This window comes from Notothenia rossii, assembly GCF_949606895.1.
Source record: "Notothenia rossii genome assembly, chromosome: 8".
Taxonomy (NCBI): Eukaryota; Metazoa; Chordata; class Actinopteri; order Perciformes; family Nototheniidae; genus Notothenia; species Notothenia rossii.
This window is the reverse complement of record NC_136906.1, coordinates 80,522,994-80,543,049: the sequence shown is the minus strand read 5'-3', so window position 1 is coordinate 80,543,049 and position 20,056 is coordinate 80,522,994. Positions and strand designations below refer to the sequence as shown.

At 38.4% G+C, this 20,056-nt stretch overlaps 1 protein-coding gene across 2 annotated transcripts in view; it reads right to left on the bottom strand.

Annotated features, from left to right (window-relative positions):
* Positions 1 to 240: 240 nt before the first annotated feature.
* cd109 (CD109 molecule) overlaps positions 241 to 20,056 on the bottom strand; it is a 44,766-nt gene continuing 24,950 nt past the window's right edge. The window contains exons 10-25 of one of the 2 annotated variants that reach the window (XM_079645507.1): positions 19,417 to 19,561; positions 16,105 to 16,214; positions 15,511 to 15,786; positions 13,419 to 13,517; positions 13,283 to 13,345; positions 12,593 to 12,766; positions 11,773 to 11,922; positions 8,644 to 8,733; positions 7,642 to 7,711; positions 7,419 to 7,536; positions 6,383 to 6,500; positions 5,717 to 5,830; positions 4,058 to 4,276; positions 1,806 to 1,947; positions 707 to 883; positions 241 to 396 (exon numbers count right to left, since the gene is read on the bottom strand). In XM_079645507.1, the coding sequence (XP_079501633.1) occupies positions 311 to 396; positions 707 to 883; positions 1,806 to 1,947; positions 4,058 to 4,276; positions 5,717 to 5,830; positions 6,383 to 6,500; positions 7,419 to 7,536; positions 7,642 to 7,711; positions 8,644 to 8,733; positions 11,773 to 11,922; positions 12,593 to 12,766; positions 13,283 to 13,345; positions 13,419 to 13,517; positions 15,511 to 15,786; positions 16,105 to 16,214; positions 19,417 to 19,561 (2,151 nt within the window). In that variant the 3' untranslated portion in view covers positions 241 to 310. The remainder of the gene's footprint in view (positions 397 to 706; positions 884 to 1,805; positions 1,948 to 4,057; positions 4,277 to 5,716; positions 5,831 to 6,382; positions 6,501 to 7,418; positions 7,537 to 7,641; positions 7,712 to 8,643; positions 8,734 to 11,772; positions 11,923 to 12,592; positions 12,767 to 13,282; positions 13,346 to 13,418; positions 13,518 to 15,510; positions 15,787 to 16,104; positions 16,215 to 19,416; positions 19,562 to 20,056) is intronic. The other variant, XM_079645508.1, reaches the window with a different exon arrangement.

The following is a 20,056-nucleotide window of genomic DNA, read 5'->3' as shown; positions in this document are numbered from 1 at the left end:
GGGCCGAACCACGCCCCTTAGCTGTGATATAATGAGCATATACCACGGCCTGTCGTGAACTATTGCTTGAATAGATAATAATTACGAAGTAACAGATGATGAATGTTATGAAATTGTTTCAGCAGTTCAGTTGTTTAACAGTCTGTTCAACATCTGTTTGGTGTTTTGAGCAAAACACTTCATAGATATGTTTTTTAATATACTTTGATATATCTGAGACCTATGCCTAAAAATAGCAAGATCTTTAATATCAGAGGTTGTTGAGGAGGCGTTCATGTTCTTTATGCTGCAGATATGAAGAACGTTAGACTCACCAGGTGCTTCCAGAGGAGTCCCTGTCTCCAAACGCACTGAAGGAGCCGTCGTCTCTCTGATAGGACAGCTCTCCCTCGTAACCTGCAGGACATCACAATCAGGTTTGTTGCCACATGGAAATAATTTGGTGCACGCGTTAGATTAGATTCAACTGTAGTGTCATTGAGCAGAGCACAAGATCACACACCCTCTGTTTTTATTGGTTATATATATTATATATTTGTTCACAGATAGAGAACTATTTTAAGATATATATAATAAACTAAAATATAGCAGTATTTACATTGAAATGGAATGGAATAAAATATTTAAAATTACATTTCAATGTAACTATACAAATAACCTTAACAGCTAAAAACAAAAGACAAAAACTGTTAGGAACCGTGTTTACCCTTCCTCATGAAGTCAGTGGCTCTGGTGGTGGTCTCGGGGTCCGCCCGCCCCACAGCATTCAGATACTGCAGGACGAAGATGTTCGGAGCGAAGTGGATCATGTTCTGTTCTCCGCACCCGGACGGCAGCTGGATCAGAGAACCAAGACCGCTGATGGACGGGCCGAGAATATCCCCTTCATCACAGAGAGAACATCAGGGTTATCCAGAAAGCCCAGAAAGCTAATGTGAATATACCTCACCCCGCGTACCCCCGTCAGATTACATACATTTGACAAAAGCATTCCTTGTGCATTAAGTGTCGACTTCAGAAAAGGGACTTTGTTTCGAGAGATTCGACGCAGAGACAAAATGCTAAGTCTAAAACTGCCCTTTCCTAACTTGTTTTATCGTGGTAATTAATCCAACTACTCTTAACATCCCACAAAAAATAGAAAGCTTTAATAGTTATGTTTTCATGGAAAAATGAGGCTCAGGGAGATGAGAAAATCACTTCTCTTAAAGGAAAGCAAAAGCAAGTTAATGTTGCGCTATAAAGGAACTACAGCACGGTCACATGACTTCACGTCACCACCATTTTTAAATCCACCAGCAGAACAATAAGTTAAAGTCTCGTCAGTGCTAAAACGCTAACTCATTTCTGGGTTTAGGGACTCATTCCTGCAGCTCTCTATTGACTCATCCCTGAAACAATGTTTTTTTTTGGGACTCATCCACCCCAAGTTTGTTTGAAGATATGCATTACTTTTATTTCCAGTCCAAAAGGACCCTAGGACATAAAAAACTGAAGGACAGGGGAATAAGCAGGGCTAAAATGCTGACTCATTCCCAGGTTTAAGGACTCATACCTGCACCACCATGTTGGATCAAGGTATATCGTAACTATTTCATCAAGTGTTCTGTAGTCTTGTAAAAATGTAGGATTGTGATCAACAATCAGTATTAGAGGCAAAGAACCTGGCGTGGCCATTTTGAAATCCCTTTGTTTGTTTGGGCTGGAGTGTTATTTGACAGGAATCCAAAGACCTCAGATGCTCATGGATCTGTGTTTGTTTCCCAGCAGGTCATGACTCAAGTGCTTTGTGTGTGTTTACATACCACCGACGGTTACTGTGGCTCTCTCGCTGCCCTCAACAACGTCTGCAGGGAAGGAGAAGCTGATCTCTCTGGAGACACTCGGCTGAGACGGAGAAACCTCAAGAAGCATCGAGGAGGAGAACGACTGCTCGAGACCTTCAGCCTGCAGAGGAAACATCGCAAGAAAAACACCCAGACACAAACAAACGGGGTGAGCAAGACTTCTGGGAAAAAGCAGAGCTGTGAAAGGAGATCAGGAGTGTTGAGACTAACACGTTGACAGATCTGATAAACAAACTCTGACAGCTTTTACATCTCGCTGCTCACTTCACAGCTTCTTTCACTTTCACTGAAAAGCCTCAGATGTCCACACGATGATGTAGTGCATCTTTGAAAATGCTCTTATCCTTCCTATTTGTGTTACTTTTTTGCTGTTTCAGATTACAAAATGTACCTTCATGGCTCTCAATTGGAAATCCCTCCATTGAAACAACATTATTTAACTTCCTATTTCTGACTTCCACTGTGTGATTTGGGTAAGCCGGTTTATATTCATGGATTGCATCAATAAACTTCTTTAAACACATTTAGCAGATTTTTGTGTGCTATTGTTACGGCTGCTGTTTCTGTCTGCTCGTTAATCTGTCTGGGATTGTTTGCAGCCGTGTGCATGTGTGTGATATGTAAATGAGCTGTGTGGTTGCCCCGACGTCATTGGCTGTCATCTCCTGGTCCGCCTCTGAAGATGGTGATTGGATTGACGTCATCCAATCGAAGTGCACAACCGGCGCACACCTGCTGGGGAGGAGTACAAAGGCTGGGGACAACTGACACTCTGGAGGCTCTGTTGAGGAACAGACGCCTCTCGCTTCGTTCGGGTACTAAATCTGTAAACTGTGGTTAACTTGTATGAGATTAGCTTTGCTTTGGTTAGCGTAGCATCAATTGGATTGTTGTTTGGTAACGCTGTGTTTGTTCAGTTCCGTTATTAGTTTGTACCACTTTTAAAGTGAGGTTTTGTTTCATTTCTTATTTGGTGTAATAGTGTTTATTCCATTGTATGCAACTAGACTCCTTTTTAGAGCCCTCCTTTTGTTGGGTATTTATCTACCTGTGCCCTTTTGGCCTTCTTTGTTTGTTACAGGCTGCATGCGCTACTATTTAAAATAAACCACTTATAATTATACCAATTCCACTCTGGTCGTGTTGGTTCCCCTAGCCCAATAGGGAACGTAACAGCTATTTACACTACAAAATGTACCTCAATGCACCTAAATCATCTCGTTTTGGAGTTCCTCCATTGAAACAACGTTATTTAACATTTGATTTGGGCAAGCCGGTATATTTATATTCAAGGAATGCATAATTAAACATAAACGTATCTTGCAGATTTTGTGTTTTTTTTTTTTACTGTTTTAAACCACAAAGTGTACCTTGATGGCTCTCAATCGTCTCTTTGTGAAATCCCTCCATTGAAACAATATTATTTAACTTCCCATTTCTGACTTTCACTATGTGATTTGGGTAAGCCGGTATACAGTGGGGCAAAAAAGTATTTAGTCAGACACCAATTGTGCAAGTTCTCCCACTTAAAAAGATGAGAGAGGCATGTCATTTCCATCCTAGGTATACCTCAACTATGAGAGACAGAAAATCACATGTCTGATTTTTAAAGAATTTATTTCCAAAGATGGTGGAAAATAAGTATTTGGTCAATAACAAAAGTTTATCTCAATACTTTGTTATAAACCCTTTGTTGGCAATGACAGAGGTCAAAGTTTTCTGTAAGTCTTCACAAGGTTTTCACTGTTGCTGGTATTTTGCAGATCTCAAACCTTGTGAAGACTTACAGAAAACATTTGACCTCTGTCATTGCCAACAAAGGGTTTATAACAAAGTATTGAGATGAACTTTTGTTATTGACCAAATACTTATTTTCCACCATCATTTGCAAATAACTTTTTTTTAAATCAGACAATGTGATTTTCTTTTCTCATTTGTCTCTCATAGTTGAGGTATACCTAGGATGAAAATTACAGGCCTCTCTCATCTTTTTAAGTGGGAGAACTTGCACAATTGGTGGCTGACTAAATACTTTTTTGCCCCACTGTATATATATATATGGAGGGCTTCTTTAAACTTCTTTAAACGTAAACGATTTTGTGGGCTATATATTCTACAAAATGTACGTCAATGGACCTCAGTCATCTCATCGTCGAGTTTCTTCTTCTCTGCAGTCACATTATTTTACTTCCTGTTTCTTTGATTTTCACCTTGACGAGCACCGTTTTGGTCACCATGTCGGACGCCCCCGCTGACAGAGCTTTCACGGAGACGCTGATCTCCCCCAGGACCAGCGTCCTGATGGGAATGAGGACAGCCGCGCCGCGCTGACTCCCAACGGACACTTTGCGAACATTTGGCATCGGAAGCGCTCCATTGTCCGGGAACACAAACTCAAAGGTGTCATTCTCTGCAACAATCACCCTGACCTGCAGACAGAGAGACAGAGGAAGACCCACCCAGATCACATGAGACACACAATACCAAAGAGAGGGCGAGGACACTAAAGAGCCATGTTGTTGTTGGAGAATATCAAATTCAAGACCGACTTCTTACTTTTTTGGGAAGCTTACTTTAAGAAGCTTTTGTGTGTTTAACGATTTAAAGATTATAGAGAATAAAGGTTGTCTTTGAATAAGGACTGCAGTAGTAAATCACTGATGCCACAGTAGATACGAGCATGAAAAACAGCACATGTCTGACCCTGAGAACCACATTCACTCCTCACACACGTAATCCAACACCTGAACACACGGAAATATATATCACACCGTCAGACTCAAGAGATTTTAATAAGATATATCTGCACGTCTGAGGAGTACAAATCAATTGAGTGGCCTAAATCTAGAATGTTTAAAAATACAAAACAATAATAATAATAATAAACGTGGTCGGCAGCAATTAAGACCTGCTGCAATTTAACTTTTCAATAAACAATAATAGATACATATATCAATGCTGCTCGTCGAAATGTCTTTAAGAGTCCGAAAAATACATTTAAATAGTTCCTATGAAATAAAACATGATATTTAGAGGAATGCTGAGGAAGAGCCTCTAAATGTGCAGGAAGTATGTTTTTTAAATACAAATGTATGAACTCAGTAACTATATATCTGTATTTTGTTCCTTACTGAAGAAACAAAGCTATCTGAAATTGATAAAGCTCTAATTGGTTTTCTATCCATTGCAACAGTAGGTGAGATAATTGTGGGTATTATAGTATTTAGAGCAGGGGTGTCAAACTCAAGGCCCGGGGGCCAAATCCGGCCCGCGACTTCATTTCATGCGGCCCCGCAAGAGCTTGCAAAGAATATAATACGTTTATTATACGGTTTCATGCCGCTTTACAGAAGCAGGTTGCCCATAAACTACATGTCCCACAATGCATCTCGTTTTGTGACATGCGCACTGACTTGGAGACTTGCAATTATTTGCCCTGGACTTCTGCTCTCAGACGTAGTTATTTACTAAGTTATTATCATATCCGATAATAATCAAATTCAGAGGCAATAATGTAAAATAATACATTATTTTATATATATATTATATATTTATATAGTTACAACCTTTGAGTGCAACCTTTATGCGAATGTGGCCCGCGATGAAATTGAGTTTGACACCCCTGATTTAGAGCAATCTACCATACCTTAAAAACATTTCTGTGGGTGCTTTTTACTTAAGCACATTTCAAAGCCCATACTTTTACTTGATTAAGGAGTTTAGTCAGTACTTCTACTTTTACCAGAGTATTTTTAAACACCAGTATCTTCACTTCTACTCGAGTAAAGGATGTGTGTACTTGTGCCATCTCTGATGCTCAGATATCCAATTTGCTTGAGTGTTTTTTTGGGGTGAAAAAGCCAACTGACCTCCAGGTCCTGAGGGAGGTAGTTGAACAGAACGACCTCCAGCAGAAGCTCCTCCCCTCGAATGATGTACGACGGCACGTTCAAGGACAGGAAGAAATCCTGGAACACTGTGAGCTGCAGGAGGGTGACATGAGAACTCATTAGACTTTTAAAAACTCTAACAACTGCAATATGCATGGTTTATACCAATAATAATTACATTTCCATTCCATTTCAACCAAAACACATACTTTAAAAATGTATATTATGGCTGTTTTTACTCCAAATAATAATACAAGGAATTCTGAGAGTCAAAAAGTGATTTGAAGCGAAGTCAGAAAAATAACAATTATAGACATCCATGATGGTTTCAAAACAGGGCTGTCAAAGTTAGGACTGTTGCAATAATAATAAATATACATTTTGTATAAAGCAATCATATTTGTCCACTCCCAAATTGATCAGATTTTCAAACATTTGGAAAATATCCCAATAAAGGCCAACATTCAAACCAGATAAAGAAATTGGGATTTAGTTAACTGTGAACATCACGCATTTGAATCGATTGACATCCCTTATCCAAAACAAAGAAAAAGTTTAAATGAAAAGACAAACATTGGTTTTAAGAAGGTTACTCTTGTATTTTGGGGATCATTATTTATTCTTGTCTTATAGTGAATTAAATACCTTAGCGGGCATGTTTACGATGCCCAGGCCGAGGTTCTCAGACATGACGAAGGCGGTGGCTTCCCACGTTGTGATACTGTCAGGTGCAGTCAGAGTAATATCTGCTGAGTCTGAATCGCTGCGAAAAACAGAAATAATATGTTTTAATAAATATAGACACAATGGTTAACTTAGCGGTGATAACTTGAAGTCATGTGACCGTGCTGTAGTTCCTTTATAGCCCAACATTAGCCTCCTTTAGCTTAGCGGTGGTGACGTGAAGTCATGTGACCGTGCTGTAGTTCCTTTATAGCCAAACATTAGCCGCCTTTAGCTTAGCGGTGGTGACGTGAAGTCATGTGACCGTGCTGTAGTTCCTTTATAGCCCAACATTAGCCTCCTTTAGCTTAGCGGTGGTGACGTGAAGTCATGTGACCGTGCTGTAGTTCCTTTATAGCCCAACATTAGCCTCCTTTAGCTTAGCGATGGTGACGTGAAGTCATGTGACCGTGCTGTAGTTCCTTTATAGCCCAACATTAGCCTCCTTTAGCTTAGCGGTGGTGATGGGAAGTCATGTGACCGTGCTGTAGTTCCTTTATAGCCCAACATTAGCCTCCTTTAGCTTAGCGGTGGTGACGTGAAGTCCTGTGACCGTGCTGTAGTTCCTTTATAGCCCAACATTAGCCTCCTTTAGCTTAGCGGTGGTGACGTGAAGTCATGTGACCGTGCTGTAGTTCCTTTATAGCCCAACATTAGCCTCCTTTAGCTTAGTGGTGGTGATGTGAAGTCATGTGACCGTGCTGTAGTTCCTTTATAGCCTATTGTTAGCTTTTTACTTCAGAAATCATAAAGTGAATGTAAAATTGTGGTAATATGTGGAGATTATCCTGCTGAACAAAACATGTAAGAATCATAAATGTTTGTTTGAACCATTATTTTCTGCAATAATCTAAAATCACATGGAGGACTCCCATTGGACCAGGGAGATGCTGCCTTCAGGGTCAACACAGAAATACAACATCCCTGCACCGCTCTCATTACATTTCTAAAGCTTTACCCTGTGTATGTGTCCATCCAGATCCAGGTCTCTGGAAAGTTCCAGCGCTCTCGTGGCTCCACTCCATGCTCCATATTTGAATCGTCTACCGCCGTCCCATGAAATATTCCCTCGCCTGCTGTTTGGAAAACGATGATTGTTTGTGTTAGAATCGCATGGACACAAAAGGAATAGTGAATGTGAAAAAGCAAGAATTTGATTAACATTGATTGTTAAAACTTACGTAATTCAGGCCTCAGTGGATTCTTCATCATGTTTAAAGTGGTGTCAGTCAATACCACAAGGTCACATGTCTGCAGAAAGATATTTAAAAAAATACTAATTTCAATCCACATTTAGGTGAAACGCTTATAAGTACTTTAGAAGGAGCTTCAACAACATTCATTTGGCTTGAATGCAAAGAGACTATCATGAATTCAGTTACACAGAGGTTGATATACAGCTCTACTTCTTCTAAAATCAAGACTGAAGACCTTTCTGTTTGCCGCTGCTTCATCTTAACTCAAATAACTAGTAATATTACATATTATATATAATATTATTGCTTGTTTTTATTTGGAACATCTTAGTTTGTCAATATCTAAAACAACAAATCATTACTTACAAGTGACAAAGCCCCATCTAGCGTCAAGAGGAATGCAACATCTTGTAGTTCCGACGTTGTTTTTTTACCCATGATCCCCCTCTTGGTTGCTTAAGCCTAACCAAGTCACTTTTGGTCTTAACACTGACTAAACAATAATAATTTAGATGGTAATAATAAAAAGTAAATACAATTTAAAACCCTGAAAGGCTAACCTCTAACTTCCCCAATTTACAAACAACTCCAAAGCTTCTTATTGGCGTACAGTTAAGCTAGTTAGCGTTATCTCAAATTCTCTGTGCACTGGTTTGATTCCAGATTACTCAAATCACTATGGTCACGCAACTAAAATGTCAATTTGATAAGTATAGTACGTATGGACAGGCAAGATTTTGATTATCATTGATTTTCTAAATATCCTTTTTCCTTAACAATTGTCAAGCTTCTGATCGGTGAATGGTTAGGCTAGTTAGCATTAGCTCCACTTCACTCTGCAGTGGATTTACCAACTAGATAACACACTATACTATACTTTGTCAAAATAATGACAAGCTAGGGAAAGTGTATAATGACTTAATTATCACAAAAACATGATTAAGGATGATTGGATACAGGATTTCCATACTGTCTCTAAGGAGGCACCTTGAAGACGGAGTACGGATCTCCCATTGTCATCTCCTCATAGTGGGCGCCGGCCATTGAAACGCCGTAATCCTTCATCTCCTTCAGCACCTGTGAATGGAAAATATATGAACAGAGATATAAGCAGCTACTGTTGTAAAACCACTAAGAGCAACAATACAGGGAGAGCACTTATTCAGAGGTGGGAAGCAGTGGAGCACTTTGTTACTGTACTTAAGTACATGTTTCTGGTATCAGTACTTTACTCCACTACTTCTTTTTCTGACCACTTTTTACTTTGACTTCTTACATTTTGAACTCAAATACCTGTACTTTCTACTTCTTACATGTTGAACTCAAATACCTGTACTTTCTACTTCTTACATGTTGAACACAAATACCTGTACTTTCTACTTCTTACATGTTGAACACAAATACCTGTACTTTCTACTTCTTACATGTTGAACTCAAATACCTGTACTTTCTACTTCTTACATGTTGAACACAAATACCTGTACTTTCTACTTCTTACATGTTGAACTCAAATACCTGTACTTTCTACTTCTTACATGTTGAACTCAAATACCTGTACTTTCTACTTCTTACATGTTGAACTCAAATACCTGTACTTTCTACTTCTTACATGTTGAACTCAAATACCTGTACTTTCTACTTCTTACATGTTGAACTCAAATACCTGTACTTTCTACTTCTTACATGTTGAACTCAAATACCTGTACTTTCTACTTCTCTCATGTTGAACTCAAATACCTGTACTTTCTACTTCTTACATGTTGAACACAAATACCTGTACTTTCTACTTCTTACATGTTGAACACAAATACCTGTACTTTCTACTTCTTACATGTTGAACACAAATACCTGTACTTTCTACTTCTCTCATTTTCCAAACAGGCTGGTTCCTTTAGTCTGAATGTGTGTTTTGTGGCGTGATCATTATTATTTAGAGTCATTGCGTGCCTATTGATTTGAACACGATCCGTGTATCCATCATTTCCTGGTCTTCTCTAAAGAAGAGGGACCAATGGAAACGTTGTCATGTTGCCGTTGGTCACCATGGAAACATTCATTAGCTAACAATACATTATTGTTCTATTAATATAAAGGGAGGTCAGGTACTCTTTAAAACAGCTGCTAGTTATGGGTACTTTTTACTGAAGTACATTTCAAAGCCTCTTTACTTTGACTTGAGAAAAGAAGTTTAGTCAGTACTTCTACTTTCACCAGAGTATTTTTAAACACGAGTATCTGTACTTCTACTTGAGTAAAGGATGTGTGTACTTTTCCCATCTCTACACTTATTGTTTAAAACCTGTTTGACCGCGCTGGGGTAAAAACACTTCAGTTCACAATGAACCGATACCTGGGAGGCAGATTGGGTTTCATAGAAATACCTGCAGGGGATGTGAGGAGGAATATGCGTGGACATAAAGCTGGAAAATATTAAACAACAGAGGACCCATGGGAAGTTATGCAAGCTTTGAGTCTTCACAGATCACTGGATGGACTGTTGTAAATGGCTACACTCTAATTTGACAATCAAACCAGAAACTTAAGTTGTTAAGATGTATCTCCTTGACTGAGGGTCAGACTGAAGACCCAGCACGCTGCTTTTCTTGTTTCTAGTTCATAAAAGTATTCTGAATTATTATTATGAAGAGAACAGAATGCTAATCACCTTACTTTTTACCTGAACTAGGCCTTTTTGAATTGCCTTATTTTAATAATAAAACATGGGATTTGAATAGCGCTTTTCCTAATGCTCAAAGACGCTTCACATAAAATCTGAACAGTTTTTAAACAACAGTATTAGTATGTTGTAGTAGTATTAGTATGAACAGTATTTTATGTTTTATGAAGTGTAATTACTGAGCGTGGCTTTACTTTTCAAAGAAACGTCTTCTTAAAGGTTTCTTATATTAAAGGTGGGGTAGGTCATTTTGGAGAAACCAGCTCGAGTGCGCTAGAATGTGAAAATACACAACTGGAGGAAATCTGCTACTTCCTTACAGAGTCCCTCCTCCAACACACACGAACGCACACATGACCAATGAGGGCACGAGATCAGTTTGTGCACAGATGGAAGGCTGACAGGCAGGTAGGCCATCCAGTTACTTTAGCCGGGCCGGCTCAGATGATTGGTCGTGCTTTTTACAGTACCATGGCTTCCACAGATATTCATTGCTATCGGGATGTTAACAGCATTCCATGGAATATAACAACAAGTGTATCTCGAGCCGGTTTCTCAAACGTACCTACCCCACCTTTAATAACAATTCATACAAGCGTAAAACTAACACACATACTGGAATGACAAAAACACGATATGCAATTAACCTAATTTAGAGAAAACCTCATCACAGAATAAATCCTCAATCCCTCGTCTAAAGATATGGACAGTCGACTAAAGCGCATATGGTTTATTTCAGCTAATTAGAACAAATGTCATTTGATTTAATGAAGTTAAAGTGTGTGTGTGTGTGTGTGTGTGTGTGTGTGTGTGTGTGTGTGTGTGTGTGTGTGTCTCTCGAACCGCTTTCTCAAACTTACCTACCCCACCTTTAAGTTTGAATACTTTTCTGGCAAGAACGTAACCATTTAGATTCCTTATAATAACTTTCTCTAAATAACTAATTTTTAGGAGCCTTGAAGATCTGCTGGCTTTGTGAGAGCGACTGGCTGACGTACGTAAATACTCTCAATGCCATAACACTGTTAGTTTACACATGAGGTATTACATAATCATTTGAATTCAAATGATTCGAATCACCAGATTGACGATAGCTAGCTAGTTACATAGACCGCTAACATTTACTTGCAAGCTAGTAGAATAGTAAGATAGTAAGCAAGTGTTAGCTAGCTTGTTCAAATATAGATACTTTTAGCTAGCTAGCTAACCAGACAAACAGGAAGTGGTGCTGCATAAAATGAACATGAATATAACAATTCTGAAAGTCTAGCATGCAAAAGGAATGTGGATAGATCTAACTGAGAGCATGCTCTCAAAGACTCAGAACTCTTCGTTCATTGCAGAATTTCCACTACATGTAAATAAACAAACAAGCTCCTGTTCAGAATCTCTATCAAAATGGAAAAAAGTTGGTGCTTGTAAACAAGAAAATGTCTTACCGTCTCCATGGTGATGTCGTTAGATCCCATTAACTTTGAGGCCTTGTCGACCACCAGGATCCCGACCAGAGACTGTTTTTCTGACACTTTCACCTTCAGAGTGACTTCCTCCATCGGCCTCGTCTTTGATTCACTCCAGCTCAGAGACACCTGCCAATGAACACCTTACCATCATCACATTGTCTTGGCAAAGTATCATAAGGACGATTTCACTTTATATTGAATGTTGGAAAAAAATAAAATTCAGTTTTTTGGCCGTAAATATAACTTTAAGGCATATACAGTGAGTCTAAATGCTGTAAAAATCTGCTTTTTAGGGATATTTTAAGGAGATATTTGCCTAAACTGAGCATTTACACAGTTTCAGACTGACAGAATGAGAATTATTATAATTTCAATATTTAAGCATGCACACCTGTTAGGAACCCAAATGCAAGTTTGATCCTGATAATGTGCATATTTCCCCTTGAACATCTTAACAAACGACCTCATCCATTAAAACTACCTTTAAGAAAGTGTGATATCACTAACACCAGACAAATACTGATGTCAAAGCTTCTTTTGCAACCAATTTAGTAACTACTAGATGACCATTTATTTCATAAAACAGTCAGATATATGATAATAATTGGACTCTTATATGCATAAAAGTTAAGGCTAATGAAACCAACTTGCTAATACAAAGCTAGTTAGCATTAGCTTCACTTTACTCTGCATTGGTTTTACTAACTGAATAACACATTTACTCAAAATACAAGAATAACACAACACTGTGTCCTTCTTCAAACCATCATTTGAAACACCTGAGACGATATCTCACCTGGTTTTGTAGAGTTTGTGTGATGGGTAAATCCATGACATTGTTAACGATCTCTCCACTGGGATGCAGGCAGTAAACGATGATGCAGGCCACAGGAGCCCAGGTGCTTTCTGGGAACAGAACTACAACACCAGAGCTTTTCCCAGCAGAAACCACCTGACCTCTGGACATCACCTTTAAACACAGAAGGTAGACGTCAGAACCGCCATTATCTTATTTATTTTCAAATCAAAACTGCATTCATTGACTTTTTATTGGCCACTAGGGGGCAGAAAAACACCAAAACAAGATGACAGACGTATTGTTACTTTCTAAAGTTGTATAATAACAGACTTTAGTGAAAGATAGTGTAAGCATAAAGAAACATTTTTAATAAAATCAGACAATATTACACAAATCCAATTTAGATAATGTGAGAAAATCAAGTTTATTCTACAGTTGCCCTGAGTCTACCTTTAAGCCTCAGACAATTTCAATTGATATAAATAAATAGAATACATATATCAGAATCAAGGTTTATTGTCAAGGAGCTTTACACACTATGCATATTCTTTGGTGTATAACGGTGCAGGAAGACACGATTAGAAGTAAAAAAATAAAACTATTTTGAAAACAAGTATGAAATAAATAGATAACCTTCAGAAGAACTATACATATTAATTAAATGATTGTTTTTAACGTTGTACTTACTACGTAGTGAACCTCAGACATTGGAAAGTTGCTGTCGACGTGAAGCTCCAAGGGGGAACCAACCTGAGGAAGAGGATATGTTTATATGACATATTGACATATATTGACATTATGTTACCAGACGTTTCATATTTACCTGTGTGGGTTCAGGTGTTTTAATCTGCAGGTAGGAGTGACTGGGCGATTTGTAGATGCTGTACAGCTGGAGAGTGGAATGGCTGTCTTCAAAATACGCCTGAAAACAAACACATTCTCAATCCCAACTCGTACTACAGTGACGTTATGTCAGGATCCCTTGGCGTCACTATCAAACGTAGTGGGGGGCCGTTAGCGTCGATTTTCAACTATCAGGGAGTCCCGTTGACTTGCATAGAGCTCCCTGGACGTTGGTAATAGACGAGCTGCAGATCCATTCTCACAGCGATTATCAACCTTTTTCTTATTCAATATCAAGCCACACTTATTGTTTTTACTTCTTTATTTTAACTGTATAATGTCTGACTTTTGTTGCCGTCAGTTAGGGGAGAGTAGGGGCTCAGAAAACTGAAATCTGTATTGTTTCATCGTTTTTTCCTTCCACTCTAATTTTATATTATTTCTAAAACACACTCTGTTATTTACTCAACAATAAGACACAATCATCTTTGTGTTTATTTATGATTGATTGTATAATGTCGGACTTTTGAAGTCCGTCAGGACCGAGGTTAAATCAGCCGTGTGAAGCATGTTTGGTTGATCTTCATATTGCTAACAGGAAGCAAAGGATTGGAAGAAAATGAGGTCTCAAAAGGTTGATCCAAATAATTGTTTTAAACGCTCTGATCAAACTTAATTGGCTCCATAGATTTATTTAAAAACACGTTTTTGTTTAGCTTCTATGCTTAATCTGTCACATACTTATGTAAATAAAATACCTTGCTTTATATCTTGTTATTGTTCAACATGTATATTTTCTACTTTCTTGTTTATTTCTTGTCTTTTAATCTTTATGGTACAATGCCTTGTCTTTTTATGCTGCTGATATAAAGTAAAGTACTTCTTGTCTTATCTCCTCAGATGATACGCCACTCTATATCAGTCAATCATTATTTTAGCATTTTTCATTTTCACCCAAAAGATATTGAAGTGACTGTTATTTTGTATATTGATTGTTGTGCTTTTATTTAGGTCTTAATGTGTGCATATGTATAAATGTGTCTTTGATTGTACATACACTGAACAAAAATATAAACGCAACACTTTTGTTTTTGCTCCCATTTTTCATGAGATGAACTCAAAGATCTAAAACATTTTCTATATACACAAAATAACCATTTCTCTCAAATATTGTTCACAAATCTGAAAAGATCTGTGATAGTGAGCACTTCTCCTTTGCCGAGATAATCCATCCCACCTCACAGGTGTGGCATATCAAGATGCTGATTAGACAGCATGATTATTGCACAGGTGTGCCTTAGGCTGGCCACAATAAAAGGCCACTCTGAAACGTGCAGTTTTGCTTTATTGGGGGGGTCTGGGGGGGTCCGAAAACCAGTCAGTATCTGGTGTGAGGGTTAGGGTTAGGGTTAGGGTTAGGGTGATGTTGTGAATCGAGTGGCCCATGGTGGTGGTGGGGTTATGGTATGGGAAGGCGTATGTTATGGACGATGAAGACAGGCCACTCAATTCACAACATTACCCTAACCCTAACCCTAACCCTCACACCAGATACTGACTGGTTTTCGGACCCCCCCAGACCCCCCCAATAAAGCAAAAATGCACGTTTCAGAGTGGCCTTTTATTGTGTCCAGCCTAAGGCACACCTGTGCAATAATCATGCTGTCTAATCAGCATCTTGATATGCCACACCTGTGAGGTGGGATGGATTATCTCGGCAAAGGAGAAGTGCTCACTATCACAGATTTTTTCAGATTTGTGAACAATATTTGAGAGAAATGGTTATTTTGTGTATATAGAAAATGTTTTAGATCTTTGAGTTCATCTCATGAAAAATGGGAGCAAAACAAAAGTGTTGCGTTTATATTTGTGTATATAGGTATATGCATATTTTCATACATATTCGTATTTTGTATTCGGGATTGTGGGAAACGGTATTTCGATCTCTCCGTCTGTACACACAAACTGAAAGATTGACAATAACGTTGACTTTGACTTAACGCTGCATGGTTAGACTGAAGATAGAGTCATTGTTAAAGGAAAGTTTAAAGGTGATAAAAACATCATCTCACATCAATGGTGAGCGTTTGAGTGTCGTTGTTTATCTGGATGTTGAGGGGAATCAACCCGTCTGCTGGGACGGGGAACTCCATTTCTTCGAGCACCATCTTCTCTTCCTCCTTTATTCCATAAGATTCCGACGTGTTAGATCGACGAGGCTCCATCTCTTTATTCTCGTCTGACGACCAGCTCCATGGACTTCGCTTTCGCTGCATCACCGAAACCTGGACGCTCTTTCTCTGATCCTGCTTTGACAGCGGCTCGTCGTTGTACGTGGATATTTTCAGCTATAAAACAAAAACAATCTTTGACAATACTCCTTTTGAACTAAATAAATGTTGGGTAGGCCTACATCACATAATATGGAATAATGCTAATGCTCTTTGTAGTGAGAAATGAAAACATGGGAAAGGTGAAGCTCATTATAGCATCTTATCTGAAAATATCAGTTTCATAATTGTCAATTTGGAAAAAATCTATGTAGAGCTGTACAGCTCGGGTTTGCAAGTTTCAACATAACAAAAATATATATTACAAACTAAATTAGGGAAATGGAATATATACAGTAAATAGATTTAAACTACAACATTATTAGTTTTCCTCACCGTGACAGGGAGCATCAGAGAGGGCCGCAGTATTTTTGGATGGTCCTGAAATGAACTCTCATATTTGTACTTTGCCAACGACACGTTTGTGGTGCTGCTATATGTGAGACCTGAAACAACAAGGAAACACATCGTTAAAATCAGATTAATAAACAAAGTCCACTGAAAGAACAGCATCAAAAATAAAAGCTTATTTATTTAGTTGTAAGACAATCGAACACAGATTGTCTTTGAGCTTAAGAGATTTAGGAACAATAAAACTAAACGGTTACTAACAAATACATATTGATGGATTAACTTGATGCCCTGCGAGCCAACAATTTGGGGCAATTCCACGGGAATTCATTGGTTTCATCATGAGATTGTATTTTGCTGTTTTAACAACATGTTGTAAATAATGAATCCTTTATTCATCTATGAGTCTGTTGGCCTAAAAGTGGAACGATATAAATATATTGGAAGATAAAACATACTGGAATCAACAAATCATAATAAAAGAGGACTTCACTTCAGTCTCCTCCCTGTGAATTACATCTGCAGCTGTATATCAGTATGTAGTGTCTCTACTTTAAAGAGTCCTCTCCTGCTGATGTTCAGGTGTATATCAGTATGTAGTGTCTCTACTTTAAAGAGTCCTCTCCTGCTGATGTCCAGGTGTATATCAGTATGTAGTGTCTCTACTTTAAAGAGTCCTCTCCTGCTGATGTCCAGGTGTATATCAGTATGTAGTGTCTCTACTTTAAAGAGTCCTCTCCTGCTGATGTTCAGGTGTATATCAGTATGTAGTGTCTCTACTTTAAAGAGTCCTCTCCTGCTGATGTCCAGGTGTATATCAGTATGTAGTGTCTCTACTTTAAAGAGTCCTCTCCTGCTGATGTCCAGGTGTATATCAGTATGTAGTGTCTCTACTTTAAAGAGTCCTCTCCTGCTGATGTTCAGGTGTATATCAGTATGTAGTGTCTCTACTTTAAAGAGTCCTCTCCTGCTGATGTCCAGGTGTATATCAGTATGTAGTGTCTCTACTTTAAAGAGTCCTCTCCTGCTGATGTCCAGGTGTATATCAGTATGTAGTGTCTCTACTTTAAAGAGTCCTCTCCTGCTGATGTTCAGGTGTATATCAGTATGTAGTGTCTCTACTTTAAAGAGTCCTCTCCTGCTGATGTCCAGGTGTATATCAGTATGTAGTGTCTCTACTTTAAAGAGTCCTCTCCTGCTGATGTTCAGGTGTATATCAGTATGTAGTGTCTCTACTTTAAAGAGTCCTCTCCTGCTGATGTTCAGGTGTATATCAGTATGTAGTGTCTCTACTTTAAAGAGTCCTCTCCTGCTGATGTTCAGGTGTATATCAGTATGTAGTGTCTCTACTTTAAAGAGTCCTCTCCTGCTGATGTTCAGGTGTATATCAGTATGTAGTGTCTCTACTTTAAAGAGTCCTCTCCTGCTGATGTTCAGGTGTATATCAGTATGTAGTGTCTCTACTTTAAAGAGTCCTCTCCTGCTGATGTTCAGGTGTATATCAGTATGTAGTGTCTCTACTTTAAAGAGTCCTCTCCTGCTGATGTTCAGGTGTATATCAGTATGTAGTGTCTCTACTTTAAAGAGTCCTCTCCTGCTGATGTTCAGGTGTATATCAGTATGTAGTGTCTCTACTTTAAAGAGTCCTCTCCTGCTGATGTTCAGGTGTATATCAGTATGTAGTGTCTCCTTGGTTTAATGTTCAAAAAGCCATTTTTACATACTAACTGGACATTTTGGACCCGAAATCACGCAAAAAAACGTAAAAGCAGATTTTGAAAATGATATTATTTGCACAATAATATGCACAACGAAACATTTTCAAAGCTGGATATATAATATATATATAGTATATATATTTAAGCAATAGCTCACGACAGGCCGTGGTATATGCTCATTATATCACAGCTAAGGCTTCGCGTCGGGCCGACAACCCCCTTAGCTGTGATATAATGAGCATATATCACGGCCTGAAGTGAGCTATTGCTTTTATAAAACGGTTACCAAGTGTGGCAATATGAAAGAAAAATACACACTCTAATTTAAATAGTTTTTATGAGTAAATAATGATGTTCAAAATAAAATAGTCCCCCCGTTGCCTTCTGCACAAAACATAGTGCGACGTGGTTGCTATGCAACGACACTAACAGCTGGCGAACATATTAGACAGAGAGCGTTGATCCATTATTTGGCTGTTTATTTACATTAATGTGTATGTTGCCGTTTATTGTGCACCCACTGAAAAACTGTCCAGCATCAGTAGAATGGCTTACGTGGTCACTTGTATAGGTTGAGGTTGTTCGAGGCTGTTGCTTGGCGTGGCGAGAATATTGCTCCACTTTCTCCGGTCCCCGAGATTGGGCTTCCAATAGCTCTGGAGAGAGCTTTCGCACCTGTGGCCACTAACGGTCATCATTTCTCTGCTTTGTTTCAAGACCCGCATCAGAAAGCTTTTGAATGGTGGTACTTTTCCAGTTGGTCTACCTGCTCTTCACGTAGCTCTGCATGCCGTCGTTTAGATGCTTTTTTTTTCTGGAGATAGGCACTGCTAAATCCACTCCTCCATAGTAAGACCCCCCCGGAGGTCGAAGTTAATCTTAAATGTTTCCATCTTATGCTTTGTAATTAAGTTTGTTTCGTAACGGAAGAAATTTAAATATATTTATAAAACTGACAAGTCAAATCAAGCAATCTGATTGGTCGATAGTGTTTTTGCGGACCTCTTTGATTACAGATTTGAAAACATCGTTGCTTGCTTTAAAAGTAGCACAATTCATTATTTCAAACCTTGAAAAGTATCTAGATATCCCTGCCCTAGTGCCAAAGGAACTGCACACTGAATATGTTTTGCCCTTTGATGTCTATGTCTGAACCGCTGCGTAAAAAGGGGGCTTTCTGCCCCGTTACTTCTCCGCTGCTTTCTTGTTCCAGTATTTTGCTTTTCAACCCAACGATATACTGTTTTTCTCAGACGCGGAGGGATACGGACTTGTTGTGAAAAGTAACTTACAATTCTACCCGTGGTATACGCTCAGTATATCACGGATAAGAACCAATCAGATTGCTTGATTTGACTTGTCCGTTTTATAAATATATATATATACCCGGGATGTCACTATGATAATGTAAAAGTTTGATTGATGTAGAATGAACCTATATACAGATTTTATGAATGAAGAGCAGGCGTATCCAGAGGCGTCTTCTCCTCCTCCATGGCAGAAATGAACTCGACTCACGTTCAGAGTTCTCTTCATCATCGTATTAGTTATATCTACTCCTGTAGGTATAACTGATTACCTGTGAGGTGTTCAGTGACGTGAACAATGATTTCTAAACCCTCCACCTCCATGTTTCCCTCGTAGAACATCTCTGACTGTCGTTTGCTCCTCGGATGGTAGCTGTGGTCGGGAACATCGAACAGGAAGTCCGCCTCCCCGTCAATCTGAAACAAAGCAGCAGTGAGACCATTTTCACTTTATATCAAATTAATTAAACTGATATTATTATTATTATTTTAATGATTTAATTTGAAGAACATGTCTTTATTATTTTTATTATTCCCTTTTAATATGATTATTATTTTTATTAAAATGTCCAATGTTATACTTTTTGTGCCTCATTTTAATTGTTTAATACACTTATTATTAGTTTTTCTTGATATAAAAAATAAAGGGTTTTAGATTTAAGGCATGATATATGGCATGTTTTTTTTTATATTATTACCGTATGTAAAAAAACAAATATTTGTTTATTAACCATAGAAAATGTGGCTTTAAAAAGGTTAAAACGTTTAGAATAATAATGTACCCAATGTCAAAGGGATGGCTTCTTCACTCATATCTTATTTATGCTAATATCCTATATTTGTATAATTGCTTGAATAACCCATAACTATCTTGATCTTTATTCACTGGATGCTGTAGAAATGGTTTGTTTA